Source organism: Phalacrocorax carbo, chromosome 7, assembly GCF_963921805.1.
Source record: "Phalacrocorax carbo chromosome 7, bPhaCar2.1, whole genome shotgun sequence".
In the NCBI taxonomy this organism is placed as follows: Eukaryota; Metazoa; Chordata; class Aves; order Suliformes; family Phalacrocoracidae; genus Phalacrocorax; species Phalacrocorax carbo.
Window position 1 is genome coordinate 30,761,238 of NC_087519.1, and position 27,278 is coordinate 30,788,515.

General features: G+C 45.0%; 1 protein-coding gene across 10 annotated transcripts in view; it reads left to right on the forward strand.

Moving 5' to 3' along the window:
• ST6GAL1 (ST6 beta-galactoside alpha-2,6-sialyltransferase 1) overlaps nt 1-27,278 on the forward strand; it is an 87,622-nt gene that overhangs the window by 2,653 nt on the left and 57,691 nt on the right. For 2 of the 10 annotated variants that reach the window (XM_064457307.1, XM_064457308.1), the window contains exon 2: nt 12,028-12,193. The exons of 4 other annotated variants lie outside the window; for them this stretch is intronic. Coding sequence is in view for 3 of the 6 variants with exons in the window: in XM_064457311.1 (XP_064313381.1) it covers nt 940-1,004 (65 nt within the window). In the remaining 3 variants the exon portion in view is untranslated. Of the gene's footprint in view, nt 1-766; nt 1,005-1,676; nt 1,775-12,027; nt 12,194-17,631; nt 17,757-27,278 lie in introns of those variants that run through there. 4 more of the 10 variants (XM_064457311.1, XM_064457314.1, XM_064457309.1 and 1 more) reach the window with 4 other exon arrangements.

Consider the following 27,278-nt stretch of genomic DNA (forward strand, 5'->3'; position numbering starts at 1 on the left):
CTTTGTAGGCATGTCGTGGGGTCCTCTGCCTAAATGTGTGCCTCTGGCAAAAGCTGTGGCTAGCCTGAAGATCCTCCTTGGGAGACGGACAATTTGTGCAGTGAGCGTTATTAACAGTGCTGTGGTGCTGCGGTGCTGAGCTGTGCATGTGTGTGTCTTGCTGACAGCAAATGTGAGGTTAAATTTCAGACAACAAGAAGAATATATGATCATCTTTACCCAGTTCTTGGGCAAGCAAATATTTGTTGATGAGGCTTTGATAAGCAGGCTGCTTGCTGGGTGGCTATTGTTTGTTTGCAAATACTCTGTAACTTGGTTAAATCCAAACTGCAGAAATGAAGGTACGTTGTCGTTCACTGAGACCTAGTTTTCTAGGGACAAAATAGTCAAGTACTTAAGTCTTGATTTGAAGCGCTTGCTGGCAGAGTCCTCTATTGCAGGAGTTGGAAATGCATGGGAGGAATTAGAGGGGCCGGTATGAGATGGCTGAGGGTGGTCTAATGAATGGCAAAGCAGATGCGGCTGGTAATGTTTCATATCTTTAACTCTGTCCCTGAGACTGTGGTGCAGGATGAACTTGGCTGCAGAAGCAGATTACTGTGTATTCAGAGGCTTATTTCCCTGCCTGCCTCTGTCAGAGGATAGATGGCCTGCTGAAGGGCAGCCCTTTGCCAAAGGTAGTGCATGCATGACATGACCCACGCAGGCACCGTAACTACAGGCACTTGGAAAGCACGCGTCTCTCTCTGCTTCTGTGTTGCTCCAGGCTGGAGGAAGAGGAGGACAATAATGGGTGCTGGCCAAAATCCATGTCAAGAGCCCTTTGCTCTCAGGCTGGCTGGAGCAGATGAGATGTCTGAAATCAAGTTGTTCTACCTCCTGTGCTTCTCCTAACTCACTTGGTCTGTTGGATTGCCAGCTTTTGAAAAGGCAGAAACGATGCAGCAGAGTCATGGTCCTCCTCCATTTCCAGAGGAGAGGCTAAGCAGCACGCGCAGCCCTAGGTGAAAATGTCATTTTCCTGTTCTAAACTCGACATTCATAAAGATCAAGATAAAAGATCTTGCAGAATTGTTTTGATGATCTTTTATGAAATGCACGGACCTTTTCCATAGCCCTTAGATTTTGCTAGTGACGTAAGATGTAAATCACAATTCTGCACAGGATTTGCAATCAAAGAGCATTATGAATCAATCTGATACTTTGTCTTAACCATAGCCCTTCTTAGATTGCTGACCTACATATTATAGCTTTTGCTATAACTGCTTTGCTGAGGATGGGCTTTGTTTCTGTGTGTAAGGTGTCCCAACTGCTGGAGATCTTTGTGTTTGGAAAATGTTTTCATTGAGATTATGTAGAGATCGACTAAAATTCCGGTTGACTTCAGACGTGCTTGAAGTCTGCTGCTTGACTGATAACTTGTCTATGAAGAGTGAAATATAAGTGGTTCCTTCAGTTTTTTAATCAGCACAATTATAATTAAAAGAGCAGAAGATGAAATGAGATTATTTCAGTACAAAGTACTCTTAGATGTGTACCCAGCAGTTCTCGTTATCAGATGTTCTAATCAGTTGTGTGACGAAAAACCTTGGAAAAATTTCTGTGTTTGAGCCACTTGCTTGTAGGTATAAATCAAGGTTTGTTGCCTTTCTGAAACATGCACTGCAGTTCAGCCTTTAGTGAGATGTGAACCCCAAGCTTCCTCCATAAAATCCCTCCCTGAGGTTCGCTGATGGTACTGATGCAAATACATGTCTCCTTATTCCACTCACAGGTGAGTTTTCCTTCTGCTTCTTGGAGTAATGAGGTGAATGATGGTCAAACGGAGGGTCCAGAACTGGGTCTCTGAAGCAGTGATTTATCTGTTTTAAAAGCAGCACTTAAGCCTGTTCCAATCAGGTGTTACAATTTCAGCTCTGCAAGATAGATCCATTAGTTTGAAAGATGCTGGGAACCAGCAAGAAGCGCATGTACAAGCGTGTGTGTGCTTCCCAGTGTGTACCAGTAGACTGCACATGTGGTTTTTGGTGTGTTCACTGGTGTCGGGGTTGATAAAGGTTCTTTCAAGTGGAATGTGTGTATGGCAACATGTTCACCTGCAGATCTTGGGTATGAAATCTAATTTGGTCCTATGAGCTACGAGGAGCTCATCTGTAAAGGAAGTAACAGGACTGTGTGATTGAGAACCTCTGTGCCACGTGGGAGGTCTGTCCTCTAGTTTTTTGTCTCAGCAGGCCCTAAGTAGTCCCTTTGGTTAGCTTGGGTTTGCCAGTCCCTCAGCAGTGTTTGGAAGTTGCCTGCTGAGTTTTCTGCCTTGTGTGCGTGGCTTGGGGTGTCTCTGAACTTACAACTCTGCCAGCAAGTTGTCAGATGATCTTAAATACTTGCTCATGATCTGTTGTTCACCAGTTATCACAACCTCTGTTCTCAAACAAAGGTTGCACAGAAAGCTGCATCACAGCATCTTGCTTATTCTTACATCCTCATAGCTCAAAAAAGGTTTGTGAGATCTTTGTTTAAAATAGAAACATTGCACAGAATATCCCTCCTTTTACCAACAGGATGCTGAAGGGCAGGGAGGCTTCTGCTTTTTCACATTTACTCATGTGCCCCAGATGCCTTTGCCTGGGAACGTTATGTCTGTACAGGCAGAATAAGAGAGCTCTTTGCCAGGCAGTGCTAATGTTTCTGTGTGCTCTGATGTGTTTGCTCTGGGAACTGGCAGCTACTGAAAAATAACTGAGCAAAGCTGCTTGCTGATACGTACCTCAGTGCTGCTGGAGGAAGCAGAGAACCATCCAGCACAGGATACCAGTCTGTCTGAACGTTGCATACTGATCTTTGTTCAGCAGCTCCCAAGGTACTGGCAGGCGTGTTTGTCATGGAGCCCGGGCTTGTGACTGGGATTCCTGGGAGTGAGAGAAACTGGAAACAAGCTAACGCTCCCCTTATAAATATTGCATCCATTCCCACTTACAGTGGATGAAGCAGTTTGCATTTTCAACTGCAAAATTTTGCAAAAAAATAGAAGTTGTTGACAGCAGCGATTAATTTTTAAAATATGCATTATGGCTTGTCCTTTGTATCTTTGTAATACAGCCTTCGCTCATTAGAAAATCAAAGGGTTTTCAAGTCAGCCTGACAGTGTTCCCTGGATTTTCTGCAAATACCCTGAGTGTGCCAACGGAGCCCCCTGCCCGTGGGGAGTGTGTTGACACTCAATGGGATGGGATGACAATAGAAATTGTCATGGCAATCTTGCAGCAGTGATACTACTTTCTAAAATGGATCTCCTGGGGACTAAAGGAGATCTGCGGTCATGGTTCCCCCTGCAGATGACTAATCTCAAGGAGCTGCTTTTTATCTTGAAAGAACATTTAACTCTCAATACCATAGTAATGAGTTTTTAGGTTTTTTCTGAATTTCTTTGTAAGGCAGAATCCTCAGGAAATGCTGCGAGCGGACGGGTAGTCTAGAGCTCCCTGTGCCTTCTCAACAAAGCGGCTCAAGCACAGAGCATCTTGAAAGCAATTGGTTTTTATTATAAATAAATAATCTTCTCTGATGGCTCAGAGGTAATACCTTCATGCTGTGAGTTGCATTGCCTAGCAAGACTGAAAATTTGACTGTGATCTGTTGTTAGCTAAGTTAGGATGTTATGTTTGTTTATTTGAGTGGGTTTTTATGTTTTGGTGTTTTTGTTTTTTTTAATCTCCTTCCCCCAAGGTATAGTTCTGCATAACTTAAAGATTTTGCTTTGGTCCAGGGATGGATAATCACTGTGGTGTTCCTTGATTGTCCCTATGACCTGACTGTAATCCTGCCATCCTTTGTGCTTACAAGGAGTCTTCAGGAAATCAGAGATTTAGATGTACAAGATCATAATTGTTGGGATAAAACTATATATTTTTGTTTTGCTTACATTTTTATATAAATTTGTATTAATATTGCACCCAGCTCTTATTTCCCCAGCAGAGATTCAGTGTAAAGAATTGGTGGGGGCTTGGGCAGTTTGTGAGTGAGTCTATTAGCAGAAATAGAGAAGAGATGGAAACATTGTGTTCTGGCTCCTCTGTGCTGATTTTTCATGGGTGAGTCTGGCTGAAATACTGTATATGTTTTATGAGAGTCTGGAAGGTGCTGGATGGATTTAGCTCTCATCCAGATAATTGCGTCCGTGAATTTGAATTTCATTTCCTATTAACAGCTCTTCTTGCAATCTTGAAGTTCACTTTCACAAATGCTTATGTCAATGAAAAAGTGGAGTTTTCTTGGGAAGATCATAAAAGAATGACCAGTTGTGCCTTAACAAATTCCTTCCAGAGCTTGATGGCATGTGCTTTATGGAGTCTGTAACTCTGCTTAGGAAGCTGCCTCGTGCCTCTCTGAACAAAAGACACTGTGGTGTTTCAGGCTCTTCAAACTTAATTTAATGTGTGTTTAAAGAATAGCTGTCTTGAATCTGGCAAAATGAGTAGTTCACCTGTGGATTGAGGAGTCTGAGAAGGTGATGGAGAGTTGGCGTTGAGCAGCGGCCCAATATATTTTGCACGTAGACTGCTGCTGTGCTGACTGTGCTGAGCCGGCAGCAAGTCTGTGCGCTCTGTATCAGGGATCTGGAAAGTGCAGAGAAATGGGAAAGGAATGTCCTTTTATTTAGATTTATCTGCTGGGTTTCAGAGCAGTCACTACTTGCTGTCTTCTATTTCATTCTTTTACGACATAGCGTGGTTGTGGACTGGGAATATTTTAGGTCCTGTGGATGCGGCTTAGCAATTTCAAATGTGGTTAGAAGTGCATTTTTGAAAATCGAGGGGAACTCCTTCAAGTCTGAACCTGGGGCAAAAATCAAGTTAATTTTCAAGTGTGGTGTAACTCCCTTCTGCCTTTCTGCTCTCAATTTTGGAAAATTCTTATCACTTCATAAAAAACTTTGCAAAACACCCATCTCTTTCAGATGGACACCACCAATGCATTTCAATGAACTACATGTTTTAAGGTTGAGAATTTTTCCTAGTTATTATGGGAGTGCAATTGAATAAATATTTTTAGATATTCATGGTTTGTTTACTTAGATGGATAGATGATCATATACTTGCAATCTAAGGAGAAAAAGTCATGAAAGGTTCATTAAGGATTAGTTCTAAAACTTGATGTCAGAAATAGTGTTAAGTTTCAGCGTGGACACTCTTAATTAAATTTAATTTAGTTCATGCTGGAAGTGAATGGAAATTAAGGAAATTTAAGCTTACCGTAGCTACAGATGTGAGGGTATACCAGGGTTATTAATGCATATTAACTCATACTTTTAAAATTCATGCCTGCCTTTAAATTGGCTCAATTTTTGCCATCTGTCTCTATGCAAACAACGCTCTGGAAGCCTAACTCTTTTTAAGGTATCACAGAAATGCTGTTCTCACCCCACTACTTCTTTGCAACCTTGGAGCTGACACTTTATGCTGGGTGAGGACAGCAAATAAACCCCTGCAGGTGATATTTCAAATGCTTAATTTTGTGCCTAAAATTAACCTATTTTGGTTATAAAACCAAAACTAACTATTAGGTTAATAACTAAATGACCAGCATCCATCTCACTGGTGCCAGCATTTCAAATCTGCACAGTGTTCTCAGGTGTGAACATCACATCTTGCCGCATGTGCACTGAAGCAGGTCAGTGTGGCAGTGGGGTGGGTGCCCCTGAGGTTGCAGGAGCAGGGGCAGGAAACTGGGGTGGCTCTATCACAGTCACTTCTGCTCAGAGCTCAGCCCTGCCATTGGCAGGGTTTTAAGCCGAGTCTTAGACCAGCCATCTGTCAGAGTCCTTATCGGGTAGCACTCAGCCTTCTCTGCACCTCAGTGGTGGTCTGATAGGCATCTGAGCTTATAAAACTAATCACTGCTGTCAGGAGGTCTCAGGACTTTCTTCCCAGCTTCCACCCATCTGCATCTCCCCTGGTTGCCATTAACTCCCTAATCTGGAAGAAAACAAACCGAGGGTGTGATTAAACATTGCACAGTGCTCCCAATAAGCAGAGGAGCAGCTGTGGTTATGTTGCCAGCCCACTGCGTGGCCTGATCATGCAGCCCCAACATGTGCTGTTCTTGGCCAGCTGGTGCTTGGAGGCTGCTGGACAGTGTGGCCCATCATTTCTGCCCTAAGCTCACCTGCCAGGATTTTGGTAACTGCAGACTGTGCTGGGGGTGGGGTTTTCATGGTTAGCTTTTTCCATCGCTGGCTCTTTTTCTAAAGTGGAAACACTCAGGCTGGGCCAGAAGATAATCGTGTCCTCCTCCCCATCTGAGATTGCCTCAGAGGCTATTGTGTGTTTTAATGCTGTGTGTCACAATCTTGCAGTTGTTTTAAAGCATTTCTTAGATGGGCAGCCTAAAGAGCACTTTGCAGGCGTGCCCAGAATGTTGAATCTGCACATCTTTTTGCTTGGCCAAATGCCTGGCTAACCATATGCTCCAAGAAACCTTTTCTCTACGGTATTGTTCCTTCTAGCCCCTCTCAGCTCCTGCCAGATTCCTAAGCGGCTATCTCCTAGAGGGCTTTGGGTCTCTCTGGTCCTTGAACATCTTTAAGCCCACCCTACATCCTTCGCTTTCTTTCTCTTAGGTTTCATGAAAACAATCTCGGGGGGGGGGGGGGGGGAGCCCCCCAAAAAACCAACACCCCCAAAAAACCCCAAACCAAACCACCTCCAAATGTCCAGATACATTCTGCCTCTCTTCTCTGTAGTTATACTTCTTATTTTTTCCCCAAACTGAATTTAGCTGTTGGTGTTACCAGTATTTCTAATGAAAATTTTTATAGCCGGATACCAGGAGACTATTAGCTGTGAATTTATGCAAAAGGTAGGTGTACTGGTTCAGAGTAGATGAGCTGCAAAAACTATGCCCTTAAAACATGCTGGGGAGAAGTTACTTTGGTGTTGCTCACTGGAAAACGAGCAGTTCTTCAGCTCTGATTTGGGGAGAAGGATCAAGGAAGATGAGTTTATCTCAAGCAAGATGGGTTTGAAATGAAAATGTTTGTACTTGCAGTACCTTGTCTGGGGAAAGTGGTGAGAAGCTTCTGTAAAGCTGGTAGGTATGCAGAAAGGATCCTGCTGGGGTGTTGCCTGGGTGAAGCTGCTGCTGGGTGGAAGAGATTGGATTAGTCATATTTGCACAGGTGATCTTCCTTCATGGCCACGATGTAGCTCCTCCTGCTTTAATGATGGCTGTTGTGCATGTTGGCTGTCTTTATGTTAGTGCACTGTGTCTTGGTGAAGTGTGGGAAACAGTCCTGCCTGAACTTGCCTTTCAGGAGATGAGTTTATAGCTCTGTTCATGGGAACACGGTACGATAGTAGGGGATTTCTTCGCTAGCATATCCTGATAATGTCATAACTTGGGTATATGTTTCCCCAGGCACATGGCCAAGAAAGCAGTTAGTAACTGGATTTTCAGTTACCGCCCTTGAGGTATGTAAACCTGTTCCTGGTTAGCAGGGGTTGAGGTCTGGCAGCAGCAATCACATCATCCCCAAATCCCCACCAAAGGTACCACCTTAGTGCCTTCACTGCTCTCTGCTTTCTTGGCTGTGGAGTCACCCTTCTGCAGAAGGGATGGTGTTTGGGCTTCTGTACCTTCTGCAGTGTCACTGAATTTGTCCAGCGTTTGCAAAGGCCTGTTGCTCTGAGGTGAAGTTGGGCTGCCTAAGCATAAACTGGCCTACTTATGTGTGCACCTGGAATTAATTGCAGCAGTCTGCAATGGCCCTGGGCTTGTCCTAGAAGTTGGTTTAATAAAAGGGAAATGCGTCTGTAATGAAAGTGGAGGGACTTTTGTATTTCCCCTGGAAACTGCTGCCTTCTGCTCCCCTAGATCAGCAGTGGTTGGCATCTGAAGACTTTCTCCTGCAGTATTGTGAAGAAATTGAGTTGAGTAAAGGTCAGCGATAGCTTGTTAAGCTGAAAGCCTCAAAACCAAGCAAAGCTACATCCCCTCAAAATCAGTGTAATTCATGGAATTCCTGCAGGTTAGACTATGTTCACATCTTTGATTTTTATTTTTTTATTATAATTCATTTATAAGAAGGTTGCATTTTGTAGCAGAGGTGTATTCTAGTAGCATCAACCATGACAAAAATTTATAAATAAATACAATAGTTTACATTGTAGAAATGGCAGGTTTATCAAGTATTATTATGTCCTTGTGCAATTGTTAAGCTGTCAACCTGAGCCTCAATAGCAGGAAGAAAGGATTGCAAAGCTGGGCTCTCAGAAGGCAGGATAGTCTTTAAGTTATTTATACAGCCCAAATTTGACTTGTGTGCGCTACAGCTTCTGATTGCATGGTTTCACAGCTGCTTCTCAGCATGATGCTGCCGTGCTTGTTTTGCACAACAAATGTGTATTTGTGGTTGGTTGCTTCGTTCTTGGTTTTTTTTTTTCTTTTTGCTGCTTGAGACTGCTTTACTCATTGCACACTTAAACCCTGTCCCAAAGACATATGCTTCTCTGTGGTGCTCCTCATAAACGTCTGAGCATCTGGAGTTCGCAACGTGTTCATTGGAAAGCATCTCTGTATAGATGGCAACCTGTGGCATGCACGGGGTACCCAGCCAATTTTGGGTGCTCATCTGGGAGTTTGCCAGGATCTTGCTCCTTTTAATAATTTCTGACATCCATGAAATACAATTCTGGTGCTGAAAACTCAGCCCATGTGCAGACTTCATTATGGTTCTGACCTTCTGTAAGGGTCTGGCAATAGAGATAAGAAAAGTTTATTTTATGATGTTTGTTTGGTTTTATAACAGCTCTAACAGAAGCAAGGCAGGAATCACTTCTGTCTGGCAGCTTTGATTTGCACCTCTCATGTTTTTGCACCTTTGTATCTTATTTATGACACTTTTTTTTCCTAACTTAGTGGGGAAAAAACCCAGGCAGAACCTTGCTTCGGTGCTGTCATTTGGAGAGCGTTTCTGCTGTGTGAAGGAAGTATACTGTGATAAAATGAGGTACAGGTTTATAATGTGTCCTTTTTTTTTTTGTTCGGTTGGGTTTTTTTGTTTTGTTTAGTTGGTGGGTGGGGAAGAGAAGGCTGTTCTGCCAGGGACAGGGCTCCTAAGGCCACCACCCAGACTTCTGCCGCTTGAGTGATCAGTGGGTGGCAGCAATGAAACAGTTGTCTTTATGGCTCATCGATGGGGAGGATTAAGATGCTTTGCTGCTAGGTTGCGTGGAGAGGATTTGTTGGCTGGCTGGCACTGGTGATCTGGGGAACTGTGGGCTCTGTCAGTGGCCCAAGAGGGAGGCAAATACTCCAGCTGGGACCTCTTCTCCAGCTTGTTCCACACCACCACCAGCTCCTTGCCTTGGTCTTCTTTATTGACCAGTCCTGGTCTGGAACTTCTCAGCCCCTCATTCTGGTTCTTGGCTGAGCCCTTGTCTGGGCTTCACGTCCCACTCCCCTGCATCAGGTAGGCATCGCCTACCCAGGCTCCTTCATTTGTCACGTCTTCTCCTCATCTGACTGACGTGAGCAGTGGGTACCGCGGTCTCTGCTAGTGGTGGTTTGTGCTCATGTCCCTGCTTCCTTGCAGGGTACCCTGCAGCAGTGCGCATGGGTGCTCTCCTGGCCGTGCTGGCACCCTAGTGTTAAGCCACTGGTGACAGGGAGCTGCTGCACTACTTGGCCTGGGGGCAGTCCTGGATGGTACACTGCTCTGCAGTGGTTTAATGATTTTCTATTTAACTGTAATTAACCTGACAGGTAGGGTTTTGATTATTATGCTTTAGAAGAGTTGTGGTGGCAAGATTGCTAATTTTGGGGTGAATCAGCATTAACAATTAAGCAGTAAACAAATACCATTTCTTTTACAAGAACACAGACTGCAGGATGTTTTCCTCTGCTAAAGCAGCTGTCGGGCAATTGGTTATGCTGCAGCTGGTAAGGTGGGAAGGGGAAATAATTTCTCACCTATGGAAAGAAAATAAGCCATAAGTCTCTGCCAGCTGCCAGTGGGAGGGATGCTCCCTCTGTGGAATGATAGTGGAGACTTGCTGCCTCCTCTTGCCTCCTTGTCCCACTAACCCACTAGTGCACATACTTGTCCCACTGGAGCCTGGATGCTACTAGGGTATTAATTAATTCCCTTCAGGCAGATAAACTGGTACTAGACCTTCAGCATCCTCCAGTATCTTTCCATACAGATCTTCTGTCTGAGGAGGGAAGAAGAATTAATGATAAATTAATGATAATTTTTACAACATTGTTATGCATGAGGGGGTAATTTTCAGTCCTTACTTAATCTTGGCATCTTCCAAGGTATCTTCTCTTCAAGTAACTCTCTCTGGTATTCCTGGTAGGGCAAATGCTTGCCCTGTAGAAATGCTGTCTTGATGAATTTGTCAAACTCAGGCTTGACAAGAAGGCAAGGGGACCTTGCAGTGCTTGCTCAACTGCCTGTGCTCCTCTGCATCCCTCTTCTCTCCTGTTTGCATTGTTTCTCTAATTTAAATGTGCTCCTACTGCAGGCCATAAAGCCTGGTGTGAGCGCAGCCTGAAGCAAGGGGATTGTGCTGCTCTTGCTGATCTTGCTGGCTGGGGATTTCCTAGCCTGGCATGTATATGTGCTGGGCCTCAGGCTTACCATTACTAATCCAGCCTTCCTGTACTGCATTATAGCTGTCCTGTGTTCTGCCTAAATTTCCTTGCCTGAGGGTGGCTTGCTTTAATTGCTTGCTGTGATGGCTGACCCCTTCCTGGGTGAGATGGCTCACAAAGGTGCAGCTATGCGGAGGTACACTGCTGGCTGGGAGAAGCGAAGAACGTTGTTTTTCAGTCTAGCAGTCAGCTCTTTCTGTTTTCCTCCCCTTTGACCTAACCCTCAAGTGTCGTTTAGTTTCATTATTTCTCACTGGGTGAGAATCTGCACCAGCTGGTGCTGGTGGGAGCTCAGCGCTCATGGTAAGGCATTGCATGACAGTGTCTTTTGCACTGAGCAGCACCCTTCTGTTTTCCTCCTTTCTTGCTTTTTACCTCTCTCTTTTGCTATCTTCCTCCCTTTGCTCATCACAAAAACTTTGTAAAGCCTAAGCTTACCATTTCCCACTATTTTCCCTCCTCTGCTGTGGTGTGCTGCAGTGGGTTAGGGTCCTTGGATGGTTGAAGCTGGCAGTTAATTTGGCATAATAGCATATTAGGACCTCTCCTTAAGCTGTGAGCACTTGGGTTCCCTGCTGAAAGCAGAAGGCTGAGCTGCTGGACTCGGGGGTGAAACATGTGCAAGGCCATGCACATACACTGGAAACCTGCCCAGGGCAGTGTAATTATGGGAGGCAGTGATTTTTGAGCAGGCCATGTGCTCTTACTTGCTAAACAGTCTTGTGATTAATATCTCATTTAAGAGGATTTTAGAAAACATGATGCAGCTACACTGAGTTTCTTTTAGAAGTAGAGGAGAGGTTAGAAAAATAAATTCTGTAAAGGCTCTTCTGTGTTTCCAGCAACGGTCATCAATTAAGTGCAGTGCATCACTGCTCCATTGCATCAGTGTAGGCAGTGGGTTTTGCTATTAATGGCTCAGTGGCAGAGGAATCTGCAAGAGGGGCTTTGCACATGCGTTTACACAGGCTGCATTGCTCAGTTCTCCATAGCGACCCAAACTCCAGTGCCGAGGGCAAGTTCTTCTGCCCTGACCTCAGCATTACCAGCTCTCCCTGACCCTAGCTCCTGCTGTTAGACTCAGGGGTGTTCTGCAGCCAGCAGGTCTTCACCAGCAGATTCTACCTTCAAAATAAAGCTCTGTATGCCGTTTTACCCAAGCACAAGTTATGTTTAAAGGTGTTGGCAGCGGTTGTTGGTCTTACCCTGGACGCCCTTGCCTGTGGTGTGGGTGCAGCAGCATCTACAGGCTCTGGGCATTTCTGTGTCACTGACTTGCTGTGTGGTCCCAGCTGGCGGTTTAGTCCCCAGTTTAGTTCCTGATAAGTCTAATGCGGCTGCCTAACATCTTCCCCCTAATTTCTTTCCTAGGCTAGAGAACTTGATTAAAAGGGAAATGGGAGCATGAAGAATTGCATGCAGAGCACGATGTGATCCCCATGGTGGCATTTCCTACAGATCTTACCTGTCAATATGCTTCTGTCTGGAAGGGTTTGACAGGGACTGTTGTGGACAGCAAAGGGACCTGGAGATGAAGGTGATGACCGTGGCTCTTCCTCTTCTGTTCCCCTGCCCCTCTTCTCCCTTTCACATAACTGCTGCAAGAGCAGGTCTGCTGTTGGCATGTTGAGGCCACATACATTCAGAGGCACTGCTGTTTGCACTGGGGCTGTCTCATGTTGCATGCAGAGTTGGGAGGACGGTAAAGAAAACGGGAAGGGTTCTCTGCCATTCCCCTTGCTACTATCCTATATTTCTCTCTTAAAGCAAAATAAAACATTTATTCTGGTTCTTATGGGAGCCCCTGTAGATGTTGATACATAGTGGTTATGCTCCAGAGACATATGTCTAAGATCTTGTGATTATTCTGACTAGCATAAAATGGATGTGTGCTGGGGCTCACTTCAGATAGGGCTTTCCTCAGAAACCCTCTGGAGATATTGCTGGTGGTGCTAAGTTAGAGTAATTAGCTGGCTGCTTTCACAGCTGACCTCTGCTGAACATGCCTGAAGTGCTTTTGTTGCTGGTGCCACTACTTTTGCTTTCTGTCACTCTTCCCTGCTGGTATCCTGCCCCTTATCACAGCACCTATTGAATATTCCTAGAGCTCTGTGCTTCAGTTTCAGGCCTGATGAATCCAATAATTGTGTGAATGCTGCTACCCTTTGGCATACAATTAATGTGCACCATAAGGTTTTGATCATGCAAAGCAACACTCTTGGGTAGCCTCAGACATTGCAGCGACTGGGGAAGGTGGTGATGCTGGGACCCCCCGCTATTCTCTTGTGCATGGGAAAGCTAAGTTGGTGGGGCACATTTTTAGAGGTGACTGCAAATACAAGTATTGAGTTTATACCTGTTTTGTTGTGTGAAGGAGGTTTGAGAGGACCTGGTTGTATAGCTGCTTCTTTAAATCCTTTACTTGGTAGCATTAAGAGTGCCAGATGTTACTCCCCACTTCCTCCTCTGCTGGAAACATGCTAATCTCCTCTCATCTGCTTAAAACCTGAATCTTTAATATGGAAAACGCACCATCCTTTCTTCCTTTCTAGCCAGGGAACGCTTCTCCCTCCCAGTGTTGTATTACTTTTAGCATTGCAAACTGAAACGCTTGGTCTAGGGTGATGGAGCTCCAGCAGCCAGCCTTCCTGGGGCTGCTGGATTTTCATCCCCAAAGAGGGCAGAGCACAGCCAAAATTTGCACAGGTGTCAAGACAGAGCAGTATGGGGCCATGGGAGCTTTGGCAGGAGTGGCAACGTGCTGCTGGAGGTAGGTGAGTGGAAAAGAAAGAGTGTGGCACAGTGCCTTGGTCATCTTTGGCAAATACTCTTTTCACAGGGAAAGAAGGAAATTAAGCTGGAGACAGCTTGACTTCTGGGTAGGTGGGGTTTGGGTGAAAACAGAGGATCAAAAAAGCAGGTCAGCCATGTAGCTTCACCCCTGTAAAAATTGGTTTGAAACAAGGGGATTTCTTAAATTTTCTTCCTTGTTCCTCTGTGGAAATCCTCTGCTTGCTGGACAAAGACGTGTCTTGGGGTGTGGCCTCAGGTGGGCTGGTGAGATAGCAGGATCTTGTGTAGACATGGGAGTCATCCTCTCTAATCTGGTGTGGGAGCACAGGGCAGCTCTGTGTGGATGTGCAAAGAACAGATATGCAGCAGTGACTGATTACTATTATTTTGGCCTTGGTTGGATGCCAGACAGCTGAAACCTAAGGCCAAGCCAACCTCTCAAGCACAGGTTCACTTTTAGTGCAGATATTCCTTCTCTTAACATGCTTTGGTAACACTGAATTGAAGAGTTAGTTACCTTCTATTTGTGCCAGGGCAAAATTTTTATCCCCTTTTGAAATGCTCAGAAGTCTTCCTGTTGAACAGCCAAACCCAATCCTATTACTAACTGTGGTTTCAGACTAGGCAGCCTGGTTAGGCCTGGCTTGTAATATGCAAAGGCTGCTGGGGGAGTTGAATATTTAAAAACCGGCAAAGTGATATATTTGGTCTATGTATCTCAGTCTGCCCAACCCTTTTCTCAGCAGTTACGCTGTTTAATATATTAATACCTGAAACAGAAAGGGCCTTTTCTCTTTCCTCCTTTGGGCACATCTGAAATAGGGAAGTAAAACCAAAAATAGGCATGCACACCCCAGTGCTCCCATGTAGCTGTGTGGAAGCCTTTGACCCCTTCTCCTTTAGAAAGTGGCTTGCAGCTGAGCAGACCTGCGTGTTGGAGGAGAGAGACTATTGATGTGTGGGTCTAGACGGTTGAAGGTGGAGTTCAGAAGGACAAGGATGTGCTTTGGTGTGTTGCATCCCAGTTTAGCAATGGTTCTCCAAGGTGGATATCTAGACCAGCGGAGCATGCTCAGCAAAACTTCGGACCACATACTAAAATACAGTTTCCTTTAATGATAGTAGGATGATGCATATGTAATTGTATTGTGTAAGATTAACAGAGTAATTAATTCTGTGTACTTGATGCTGAAGTGCCGTGCCGGCCCGTCTCCTAGTTTTTGCTGCAGTTTTGCATGTGCTTTAGAGATGGCTCCACCAGCGCCATCAGTTTGGAGCAGCTTGCTTTATCAGGAGTTGGCTGTTGGTGTGTGCAACTCTGTGACCACTCTGGCATCAGCTTGTTCCTGCATGTGCAAGGCTTCGGTTGTCTTACATGCATGAGGCCCATGCTACATTACACTATGGCAGAAGACACCTATCTCAGACATTGCTTCACGCTTGAAGCATGTTGTGGGACTCATGCATCAGCTCTTAAGCATCTTCGTAAGCCCAGGACATGAACCCAGAACAGGCACTGCACACAGGGAATCTGGGAGAGATGGGAGAAAAGCTGACCAAAAATACAGATAAGGAAAGGACTTCCAAAAAGAAAAGTTTGTGGAGGGTGGGAGGAGGGCTAGAGGTGGGTATATGGATCTCACCAAGGCAGGAGGGCGGCTGCCTGCCACTGTACTGTGGGGAAAGGCCATGGAAATTAGGGCATCCCCTTGTACAGTGCTGATGCTGGAAGGGGCGTGAAGGGCCTTATGAAGGATTTCCCATCAGGAAGAGGACAGTCCTGGAGATGCAGACACAGTAGGAAAGCACCTGGTTCCTCACGGGTAAGATATATATATCCATGTCCAGCCCTCCTCCCCTACTCCACGCAGTGCTGTGCATCCTTGGTATCTTAAAAATAGCTCTTCTAAGTACTGCCGCAGTCAGAGGAGTGGTTTTGTCAAGCGCTAACCACTAGCACTGCCATGTGAGTGTTCAGTCAGACAGTGCAGAGCACAGTGCTTTCATCTCTCCTGGCAGCAGTCAAAGGGTTCAGGGGAGCTGGTGCTTCTAGACAAGTATGGGAAACTTCTGCCTGTCTTCCCTGCTTTCACATAAATAATTTTTCACCTCTTTGGGCTGTCATCTGCTGAGATCTCAGAAAGAGCTCTGATGTTTGGTCAGCTTGTAAAGACCTTCCAAAAAGGGCATGGGAGGTTAGCTGAAAGTGTACTCATTTCTGAAGCATTGGTGCTCCATCCTATTCAAGATGGCTACAGCTAAAGTCTTATGGAGATCCATACAAGCTACGGCTTTATACACAACCCAAAGTGAGAGGAACCTAAAAACCGGGCAGGCTTGTAACTTTTACCACTGTGCTCTGGAAAAAAATTGAAAATTATTGTTCCTAACAGACTTCAGAAACAGTCATCAGATTGATGCATTTTTTTTGAACTAGTGATGTCTATATTTAATAACTTCAGAATGAGGAAGAAAAATTCAGAGAAGATGACTTGTAAGAGTAATTTCCCTTGATGACATACAACTCTGACCTATATGCCCATTGGACATCTTATGAAAAAGCTTTTATTTCAGCAATATCAATTTCTTCTTCTATGCTGAATGCCTTATTACCTAATTAAAAATAGATGGGAATGGGTATATAAGTACATATTTATACATATTTGTTATATATTGGAGAGAGATACAGTGGAAGCAGACCTTAGCTGAATTGGCCTGATTCTTAAAAATAAAAAACAAAAAAACCTGAACAAAAAGACCAATGAAATGCAAAATATTAATGCCAAAACAGTGTGAGAGAGCTTTGCTAGGCTTCTCTGTCATTTTTCTTTGCTTCGATATTGGAGTGTTACAGCTATGTCTACATGAGAGGAGATACTCTAACAAGCATACCCAGGGCTTGGGGGTTCTCTGCCAGTTTTGCCTCAGGGGCTACTCGTATCACGGCCTGAGGATGGAAAAGAAATTGTGAGCCTCCTGTCAGGAGACCCCAGGATGGCCAGGACTGTGTACCTTCAGATGCCTGTGCAAGCTTAAAGCATGGTGTGGTAGCAGCTGAGCTCCCATCCTGAGAAGCTGGAGGGGGAGATTGTAGAACAGAGAGCGAGGTACACTGCTGGTAAGGATCCCTTCAGCAAGAAGAGGGAGGAAGGTAGAGATGGTCACCTAGAATCAGCTCCCATGAGACTACAGTGGCATTCCAAATAAAATACTTAAAAACTTGTTCCCTGAAAGCATACTGGAATAAAAGTAGGCAGGTTTGCTTAAATAAAATGAATGACTAACTTTTAACCTAGAGCTAGATCAAAAGGCAGCCATGTATAAAGTTCAGTGAACTTTAAGGCTAGTGTTTGCCGCTTTGAGCTTGGACCAGAAGTTGAGCAGTAAGAAGAAATGGCCTTGTGTCAGATAAATTGGGCGTGAGGTGGCATAAGATCACCGTTGCAGTCCTGAGCACTGTGCAGGATCTTACGGCATGTGAGATCACTGCTGTGTGAAAGCACCCTGTTCTTGCTCTAAAGCAGTTCTGCATGGTGTCCGCACCCCCTGGGGCATCCTGTGAGTCACCCCCAGCAGCTGGCAGCCACCGCCATGCACGTGGAACATCTCGGCTGGATTTTGCCAGGTCCCTTGTTTGCATGGAAGTGTGTCTGCTGCCAGGATGTGGATGGTTTTAGCACTTGTACTTATCCATGCAGTCCATTGAGGTGTTATTGTTAAGAGATGACTGTAAACAGTGTTTGCTACACTGCCTCACCTTGGAGACAAGTTTTGCAGTGTTCTGTACCTTCTCCCTGGTTTGTAAAGGTTTGTTGCAACCAAATGTCAAGTGTTTGATGCTGCGGTGCAACGCAGATTTCATTAGCATTGAAGTTGAGGGCATCTACTTCAGTGATGTACTTTGGGTCAGGATTTCACCATTGAAGCTGATCTGCTGATTGCCCCCGTGTGTACCGTGTTTCCATCCATATACTGTGAAGCAGTTTCTGATCAAAAAGGGTTTGAGTCAGGTGAAACCCAAGAAGAAGCAGCTTTCAAAGAATGGTCTAACATCTAGTGGTTGCACCAGCTACTTGGGTTACTGCATTTCCCAGCAGCAGGAAACCAACAGAAGTCATAAAGAACACCCCCTCCCAGTCGTTGATTTTTTTTTACATCTGCTTTTTTTGAGCTTCCCTTTAGGAGATTTGCTTGGTGAAGAAGATGAAGTTGGGATTGGTAGAGCTATGGAATGGCTGACCTGAGGACAGAGCTGACGGATATGGTGAAATGCTGGAAGAGGTTCAATATTTAAACAGAACCAATTGGTGATGTTATAAAAAGAAAAATTGCAGTACAGATAAACTTGGGTTTCTCTTGGGACATGAATTTTGTGAATTAATGTTGTTACATGTGTGCTCGTCTCAGGGTCCTCCAGCTCTTATGGGCTAGGAAATGGCTCCATTTTTAGCAGTTATGTTTGGAAAACAAGTTGAGGGTGAAGAGTGGAGTGTTGTAACCAGTAATGGAAATTATTGGTGGTTGAGAATGGCCTCTTCTGAAGCCATCTATTCTAAGCACAACAGATGCCCAACTTCTATGTTTGGGGGGAGTTTCCTTCACAAAGGAAGTCTGGTGTCTTCATGGCCAGGTGGCACTCAGTGGATAGGAAAAGAGCTGCGTGCTTGTGTGCAGGAGTCGAACTCTTGGCAATAATATCCCCCTCCTGTATCTCATCCCTCCTCCAATATCTTATCCCCTCTTCCAGCGAAGTGCTGGCTGGTCCTGGGGGAGACAGGGTTCTTTCATTGCTCTGGGAGGCTCAGAGGACTTTTTTAGGTTATACGAGAGCTTTCTAAGAGTGCTGAAAAGTTTTGTGCTAAAAGTAGTATGAGAGCCAATATCAAATGGAGGAGATAAGAAAATGTCTGGGGCCTCCTTTACTGCTTTAGAGAGTAACCTGTGTTTTTGTTGGAATTATCTGTCTAGGTCTCTTCCTCCATGCTCTAAGTTGCTACCTGGCTTTGATGAAAAACACATTTGTGCTGAGATTCATTGGTTGTCTCGCTTTTTTCCTGCTTTCTCAGCCACTCTGTTCTCTGTTTCGTGCACCTGGTTTGGTGCTGCGCTGCGAGCCCTGCACGCTTAGCTGGTCTGCCGTCGTGCTGTGTGTGAGGCTTGCACGCTCAGCCCGTGCTGTTGACACTTGCTTGTCTGCAGGGCCTTCAGAGGTCACTTGCAGGTGTGTCTGGCACAAGCAAGATGGAGGGTGGCTGGCCCTTTCTACCCTGGCACTACATAAACCCAGGGAAGATGGGCCACCATTAGTGACACCCTGGAAGAGCAATATCCTGGAGATTTCAGGAACTGTTGCTGCTGTGGGTAGTGGCACAAGCAGCCAGAAATAACTTGGTCAATAAGGCAGTGCTGCGGGGTTGGCAGAATGGGTTGGCATCATTTGCAACAGAGGCAGAAACTCCCGTATGCATGAAATCTCTGTGGCCTTAAATACCGGAGGGAAGAGAACAGCCTGCTTCAAGGGGAGGCATGTGTTTCAGGTCCATTGTGGATCCATCTAGTTGCCATCTGCAAGCTCTGGAGTGCGGACCATAGGAAGCAAGTGATGTGTTGGGGGACAGGAGCTGGGTAGTGCTTTCTAGGCTTTACACCTGGTTTTCTGATAGAGGAAAAAGCAGGCTAAAACCACTTGGAGTAGGAGATAACAAATAGGGTGGAGAGACACTAAAACGGCCTTTATTGCCTTTTTGGCCTCTCTGAACCTCAGTAAACTTTAAATGTCTTGCAATTTCACAAGCATGTTGTTTTCCTTCCCTGAGCAACTGTGTAGCTTTGTTGTACTTCAGATTACTTGATATCATGCAGAAAACCACGCTGATCCATCTCTTGGATGTCGTTTAGGAGTTTATAGCTGGAGCTGGTGCTAGGCTGTGCCTGGTCCTCCATCCCACCAAAGAGTAGGCATTGCACACCTGAAAGGCACCTGCTCGCTCCTGCAAGCAGAGGACATAGTCTTGAGTTTGGGTAGGAGGTACCATTGAACCTGTTTTCCTTTCCTGAGCATCTGGGGGGGATGCTGAGGAAAGAAAGCAGCAAGACGGTTTTAAGTGAAGGCTCTTTCAGGAAAGTTTCATTAATGTTTTCTGTTTTTATAAATACATATGTGAAACTTTGAGGGGGGAGGAGTGTCTTAAGCTCTTTAAATGTCCTTAAATATACCTAGGTACCCATATTTGTGCTATATGATTATATTGCCTATGATTCATAAAATTGAATTTTATTCAGGCAAGCTCACTTTGCTGGTGATGTTCTTGTGGGCTTATTAGCAGTAGATACATTTAAAATTATGCTACAAGGGGATAATGTTACCAGATGAATAATCAGACTTGTGTTTAAAAAACACTGTAGCACTTGCTGTTATTAATGTCTGAAGTCCAGCCACATTGTGAGCTCCCTGCACAAGGACATGACTCGCTGACGTGCCTGGGCAGAACACGTATTTGACATCTGCTACTGCAAATATTTGACTTCTGGGAACCTGGCTGCTGCTGTGACAATGAGTGATATCTGGGACTTTGGGGTGTATGGATTCCTGCGTATCTGCTACCTTGGCTGCTCTGCTGCAGCCTGATGCTGAACTTGAACAAGGGCTTCCTTGACAGCTTGTGTTGTGTTATACCCAGCTTTCCTCTGATCATTTTGGTCTCATTTAACCAGTGGAACTGATGATGTGTGGTAGAAGCAGTATCAATTTAGCTTACCTAACACCATGGCTATGGAGAGCGAAAGCAAGTATTTTTGGTTTGTGGAAAAACATCTGATTATTGTAACATGGTGTTTTTTTCCACCTCCTTCTCTGTCAGAGACAAAATAGTTAACTGTAATTTTGATGTTTCTATTTGTCTTCCATGCCTCAAGTTCCTTGGATAGAAAGGAACTATTTCAATTTTTGCCAGGTAAGTAAGTAATTGAAGTGCTTGTTAAATAATTTTTCTTACAATTTCTCTGAAAGTTATTTGCTTTGATGGGCTCTAATGGTGTCTGTTCTAATATTCTCTTTATTGCCATTGAGACATGCCTTTTTTTTCTCAGCACCTGATACTTTTTGATGAACGCTCTTGACATCTGTATGCCTCTCTTACAACATAAACTATGGATCTCTTAGTGAAAACCAATTTATTTTAACTATAATGCAAGAAGTGTTTTGCTTAACATAGAGGGGTTTGAATAGTGCTTTCTAAAGACAATGGCCAGAATCCCCATTTTACTTCTGTCCTCCAGTGAAGTTGGTGTGGTGGGGCGCTCCTGTTGAGTGCCAGCCCTGCCATCGCAATAGGGGTGAGATCTGGGTATGAAGAGGAAAGCCAAATCTCAGTAGCGCTGCTGGACCAAAAACTAGCAATGGCAGAGGCACAGTTCTGCAAGTTTATTTCACTGTATTAGGTTAAATTGAGTTAGATTATTCTCTGAGCAAGTTGGAAAGAGTTACTGTGTTGTCCTTGAGGAGACAGAAAGACATCACTCCCACCTGCAAAAGGCTGATGTCAGAGAAATATTATCCTGAAGGGTAGCATAGCTGCAGCTGGCACTAGGTGTATTTAGTGTCCTGGGGCCATGGAATACCTATTAGATGTCTTGGTGCACAGTGATATTTGCAGAGGCAGTAAGCATTGATCTGCCACGTGCTGGTAATTTAAAATAAAGAAGGGGTCCCCTCTCTTTTTGAAAGATAAATGTCATAGAGAAACATGTGACTGCGGGGAACGAAGAAGTGATTTGTTTGATTTGAAGGTGTAATGATCTACATAAAGTAAATAGTCCTAAACGAGTGATTGCACCCTGGTCTTTAAAGCTGGGGGGTGTGTGTGGAATTTTTACTGTTGGCTTCAGTATGGGAACAGTTATGATAAAGCTGACTGATATTGAAAACCTCACTTGTAAAGTCATGACACTGGGGGATCCGGGTGTGGGAGGAGAAGCAGTGTTTTTGAGAATTGGTGTTGTTTATGCATGGCATGATCCACTTTCTTTCTTTTTTCTCAATTTGAATATGAAACTGGCAATTTTGGAAATTGAAAATGTTTGTTGCCAGCAGTGGCCTCCCAATACCTTATGGAGTGAAGCTCCCATGGGCATGTGCCCATCATGAAATGGCTTCTGTGTTGAACTGTACTCTGAAAGCTCCTGTGGTGGCTGGCTGACTGCATCCGAGCACGAACGTGCTGCCACAGCCTGGGGCTTGCTGGCATCCCATGCAGGTGGGGTCTCTTTCCTGTCTGTTACTGTTAACAAGGAATATTAAGCAGAAGTCTGTCTGTGGGGTAGAAAGTGGGGTTTTGTAATAAAGAGGTGCTGGTCTCACCAGCTGAGATCTTGGTCATGTTCTGGAGCTCGTAAACATGCTGTCCCTCTGGGTGAGTAACCCACCAAGCAAGAAACATGTATGTGGTATTCTCCACCATGGCATGCCTTGATAATTACTTTTTCCTGTTCTAAGAGTTAAATTGTCCTTCACACACCTGCAAAGGACCCTGCAGTAGCCTGTTTCTCCCTTAGCCAGCAGGGTCAGGGACTGTTACTGTTGGTCCAGTGCAATGGTTAGAACTTGTGGCTTTGCAGAAGGAGAAGATATGGTTTTTGGTGATAACCACTTTCCTGACAGTGTTGGAGTGAAGGGTGGTAATGTGTTACACTTGTCGGAGCTGAAGGTTGGCTCTCTGTCAATGCCAGTCTCTGAACAGGTAGGCAAAGGGACAGGAGGACCGTCCCTTTCACAGCTATTAGAGCAGCATGGTAGTGCTGTAACACTGTTGAATCCCTCCTTTCCTCTCTCGTTACATCAGTGTTGAAGATGGTTCCTGTATGTGTGTCTTCGTGTCCGCTGCTGGTCTGGACAGGAGCGCAACAACAAAGAGAGGCTTACTTCTTGGGAAAGCTGCTTTTCAGCCCTGTGGGTGCTGCTGGGCCTACTGCTTATTGCTGCAGCCATAACTGTTGGCATGTCCTTAATTGCATGTGTTACCTGGTTCAGATGCCCTGGTGCAGATTTGTTATCACATGTGTCATTCTTGCTAACATAAAGTGGTTTATTACAGCTGAACTCCAACAGCTCCAAAAGCTCATGTACTTTGTTTGAGACCACGCTCTGGTAAGGACTGGTCCTCGGCCAGAGGTGTGCAGGCATCCTGCCAGGATGGCAGGAGCTAGAGATGGGAAGCCACAATAGCACAGGTTGCCTCTTGCCTCGTGTCTCAGTGGCTGATGGTGATCGTGTGGTTTGCAGGTGCCTGGCAGAGCATCTGCGGTGGGTGAAAGCAAAACTGCAGCTTTTTAATTAGGGCAGAAGCGGGGGCATTGTGTAGCTATGCAGACCCACCCTCCAAAACCAACATGGGACTTCAGAAAAGAAGGGGAATAAAGGGCTGATGTAGCCAGAAATGAAGGTTTCTGCCTTTATTAAATCACAATGTTTGTTGACACATAAAACCAAAATGAAACACATGCTTAAACTTTCCCCTGTGCCTCCCCCCAAAATCTGCTGCCTCTCCTGTTCTCCTGGAGGATTTTTTTCAGCTGTGACAGCAGCATGTTTTTTCTGGCACATGCAGAGATTTTTTAATGAATGCAGGGCTAATGGAATGATTTGTTTCGTTAGCAAGTGACTTGTATAGCTCCTCGATATGTAATTTGGAATTTAACCATGTTCTTCACCTAAAATGCTTGTTTTCCTCGTTCTCCACTTTTATTTTTGTTTTGTACAATTTGGTGGCATTGGAAGCACTTACCTACATGTATGGATCAACAGATGTTTTATTTTCACAGCACAGTGATGTTTTGGAAGAAATCCAGAAATTGCTAGAAGCAAGTCTTCCCCGTGTATGTATTTACAAAATTGAAATACACAGTTGAATTAACAGGCCAGGCTAAATAAAGTATCGGATCTTCTGAAACTCGGCTACAGAAAGCCTGAACAAATCTATTGTCATATTTCATCTGATCTATTGAGTACGTGAAAAGCATAGCTTTTTCATTTGCTAAATGGTATGATCATAGTTTGTTTAATACTATTAGGACTCTTGATATTCCCCAACCCCACCCCCCCAGAACAGGAATGGGGAATTTTAAGAGCAGATGTGGATTCGAGGTTACTCAAATCCCAATTTTTTTTCTCCTCTTCAGTTTCCTTGGGCATGCTAGTCTATTTTCAGTGGAGGGATTCCTACCCTACACCTCCATGTCTTTCCTCTTTAGGTATCTTCACACATTTTCATGTGAACTCATTCTGCCTCTGCTATTAGCCACTGCTTTCTTCGCAGGTGCTTTACAGAGGGTGCTGCGTGGAGGAAGGGGTTAGTACTGAGAATGTAAAAAAAAAAATAATAAAAAGGTGTAGTTGAAGTATAAAATGTTCATATGAGGGGGCATAAAAACATTCAAAAATACACAGCAAAAGCTGGATACAAAGTTTTACTGGTTTTTATTTAGGTATGGCACAGTTGTGGATACAGATGGAAATGCATAAATGAAGGAAACCTGGAAAGAAATGTAAATGCTCTAAGTTTAAATATGAAATCATTATCACATTACCCAAAAAAAAGACTGAGTAACAACTTGCTAAAGTAAAAAGCTTCTGTGCATGTATCAGTGGCAAGAAAACTGCAGGTGGACAATGCTGTTGTATGACCGGAGGGACCAAGGAGAGTCATAGCAGAACAGGTGGATGTGCTCCTTGCTTGTGCCCATCCCCAGGGGTTGCATCTCTCAAATCGTCATTTAAAATAAATGAAAGGTGTTATTTGACATGATTGCGTTTGAGAGGGACTCTGGTGGGATCCACTGCTTGAGACCAGTAAGCATAATAAAAATAAATAACACCTGTAGAATATGTAAGAATTAATGGCAAAGTCTCATCATCTGTTTGCAGAAGAGTCACATTTCAAATCTATCTGCCTGTTTCCTCTTCACTCATTCTCAGAAGTTACTGAACCTGGAGAGAGGGAAACAGCCTGCTTGAATTTTCAAGATTTTGGTGAGATTGCTTGGTGAGGAGCCCTCAGGGGAAAAAAAAAAACCCAAAAACCCAAAACCCAAAACAAACCACAAAAAACCCTAAGCTGTCATGGGATGAGAAAGTTCCTGTCCTGGTTAGTGACTGCTTAGGGGAGTAGGCAGTAGGTTGTAGGTAACCAAGTAGTCAGGTTTCACAACATCACAGAAGTCCCACAGGGATTTGCTCCAAGATCTCTGCCATTGAGCGACGATAATGGATCTGCAAAGGAGAGGAGGAAGGGCTAGGTTATAGGCTTGGCTGGCTTTGTCTTCAGAAGGCTGCCAGAACCAGAGAGAACACTGAGCAGCTACAGAGGGATCTGACGATCCTGGGTGGATGGGCAGCGCAATGGCAAAGGAAGCCTCTGCTAGCAGGGGTAAGATAATGCTTTTTAGTTGTATTTTATTCCTGCCCTGTGCTGGGGACAACTCTCAGTGATTCAGTGCTGCTTGCAAAATATCCTGAAGTTGTTACTGACAGCCTAGAGCTCACACCTTAGAAGCGGTCACAAAGGGAGATAGAAGTGGAGGAAGTTTCGGAAGGAAAACAAGGCAGTCCTGTTGCTATGTTGTGCTGCTGGACCACGTGGCCTGAGTGTGTGCAGCTGGGATGTCCTGGTGTGCCTGCCTCGAGGGATGTTCACAGGCTGCAGATGGTGCTGGGGAAGTTGACCAAGAGAGTCAGAGGTAAGGAAAAAGCTGCTGTGGAGGGAGGGATTGGAACAATTAGGATTCATCCTGGAAGAGCAACGAGTGGGGAAAGGAGGGTGCTGCGAGAGGTGGGGTAACCACGGACGGTGTGCAGAGAATGAAGGCAGAAGGATTACTGTTGGTGCATTTGCTGGTGTGAAGCAGAGAGAGGAGGGGATGTCTCTGTGGTGTGCAATTGCAGAATTCATTGCCTCAGGTTCTTTGGGAAGTGTGAGTGGTTTCAAGAAGCAATTAAGCAATTGTGCAGAGGATGGGCATTGGTACAGCTGATGACAGCTTTTTGGAAGCTGTGTGCATTTACTGGAAGAGAAATATATTCATAAGTTTGTCCATACTTATGTGGTTTCTCTGTGTGTCTTCTGTTGGTCACTATAGGAGACAGGTAAGGGCTTGATAGGCTTTTTGTTTAATGAGGTGAAGACGCTGTTGTTAGCAGCTTTTGGGTAAATCTGCTGTGGGTTGTGGAAGTGGGGATTGCTGAATGTTGCCAGGGTACTACTGGTTGCAGCTCCTGGGTGGACAGCAGCATCTGGGGCACGAGAGGCGGCAAGACTTTCACACTGTTCTGTACTTTGATGGTTAAGACCTGAGTCCAGTGAGATACTCGGACAATAAAGGTTAAGTAAGAGTGTATGGACAGTATATAATTCCCTGACTGCTTTGAAGATACTGCATCACTCACTTGTGCTCTGCACAGGACTAATTTACCCCCAGAGGACTTGCTGTGTGGGCTTAGCCTGCCTGCTAGCCAGCCAGCGCTGCACCCCATGGCTGCGTCAGGCGCTAGGCTTCAAGAAGGCAGCAGCTATTTGTTTAAATATTTTTATAAGTTTGGGGGAATTTTTTTGTCCTTTCTTTGTTAGTACTCATAGCTGACCCCTTGTGCTTTGCGTAGGTGATAAGTTTCTGTCACCTACAGAAGAGCACATCTGTACTGACTGCTGTGATACAGAAGCATGTACAAGTGGCTTATTTAAAGGTGTGGAAAGGGAGTACCACTTGTGGGCTATCCTACCTGGCTGGGAAGAGCAGCTGCCTCCCCTCTCTACAGAAAAGGTTCAGTGGTGGAATGCTTGAGAGGGACCTCATGTTAGGACACTACTTGTGCAAATAAAATATAATCATATCATGAGAAGTAGTAGTAATAGTTTAGCTGAAGTGGAGTGAATCCATGGTGAACAAAAGGTACATTGAAATGTTATGGCTCTGCTAAAATGGCCTCGCGTGCAGAACCTACTTTGCCAACTTAAAAATCAAAGCAAAATAACTGTTCACATTGCAGCAGGATGCACAGTCATCAAAGGCGGGAATCATATTGTGCTGAGTGCTGAAGGTGAATTTTCCAGGTTCCTTTGTGTGGCCTGGGGAGGAGAGGAGGTGGTTGTGACTTGTTGGGCAACCTTTGCTTTGTGGCATTGGGAAGAGTGTCCCAGCAGTACCATGCAATAAGCTGTAAGGCTGTTCTATCACGATGAACCTGCCACTCATCTAGATTATCATAGCCATGGGAAACAGAAGCTGATAGTACTGAGATGTGCCTGCTATCACCTACACTTGGAAACCTGGCAGGAGAGGCTTCTGAAGTCAAAAGCATGGCAGAGCCCTCCAGGGCCTGGAGCAAAGAGCTCTGCATTGCAGGGCGTCCGGGACATCTCCTGTAGTGTGGAGGCTCTGTCCTGCCTGTGCAGATGATCATGGTTGAGCTTTCTGGAAGCCAGACCCTCATCTTGTGTAAAAAAGTACAGCGTGAATAAAGTCAGGTTGGGGGCTGCACGAAGTGTGGTTGGAGGGAGATGTCTCAGTTTTGTACTAAGATGACACGGGACAACTCTTATTTCGGTGTTTCTCTCTCTCTCTCAATTTGGAAAACATTGCTGCCCAAGTGTGGTTTGCCCACAGAGCCTCTGACAACGTAGAGGTTGACTCAGCGGTGCTTTCCCCTTTAGCAAGTGGCTTTTGCAGCCTCCTGCCCTCACATGGTGCTCTGTTCCTCAGGGCACCAGGCAGACACTGAGCAGGCTGGCCCCCTGTGTCTCTAGCTGCGGAGGGGACGGGGAGGGGCAGGTGTGAGT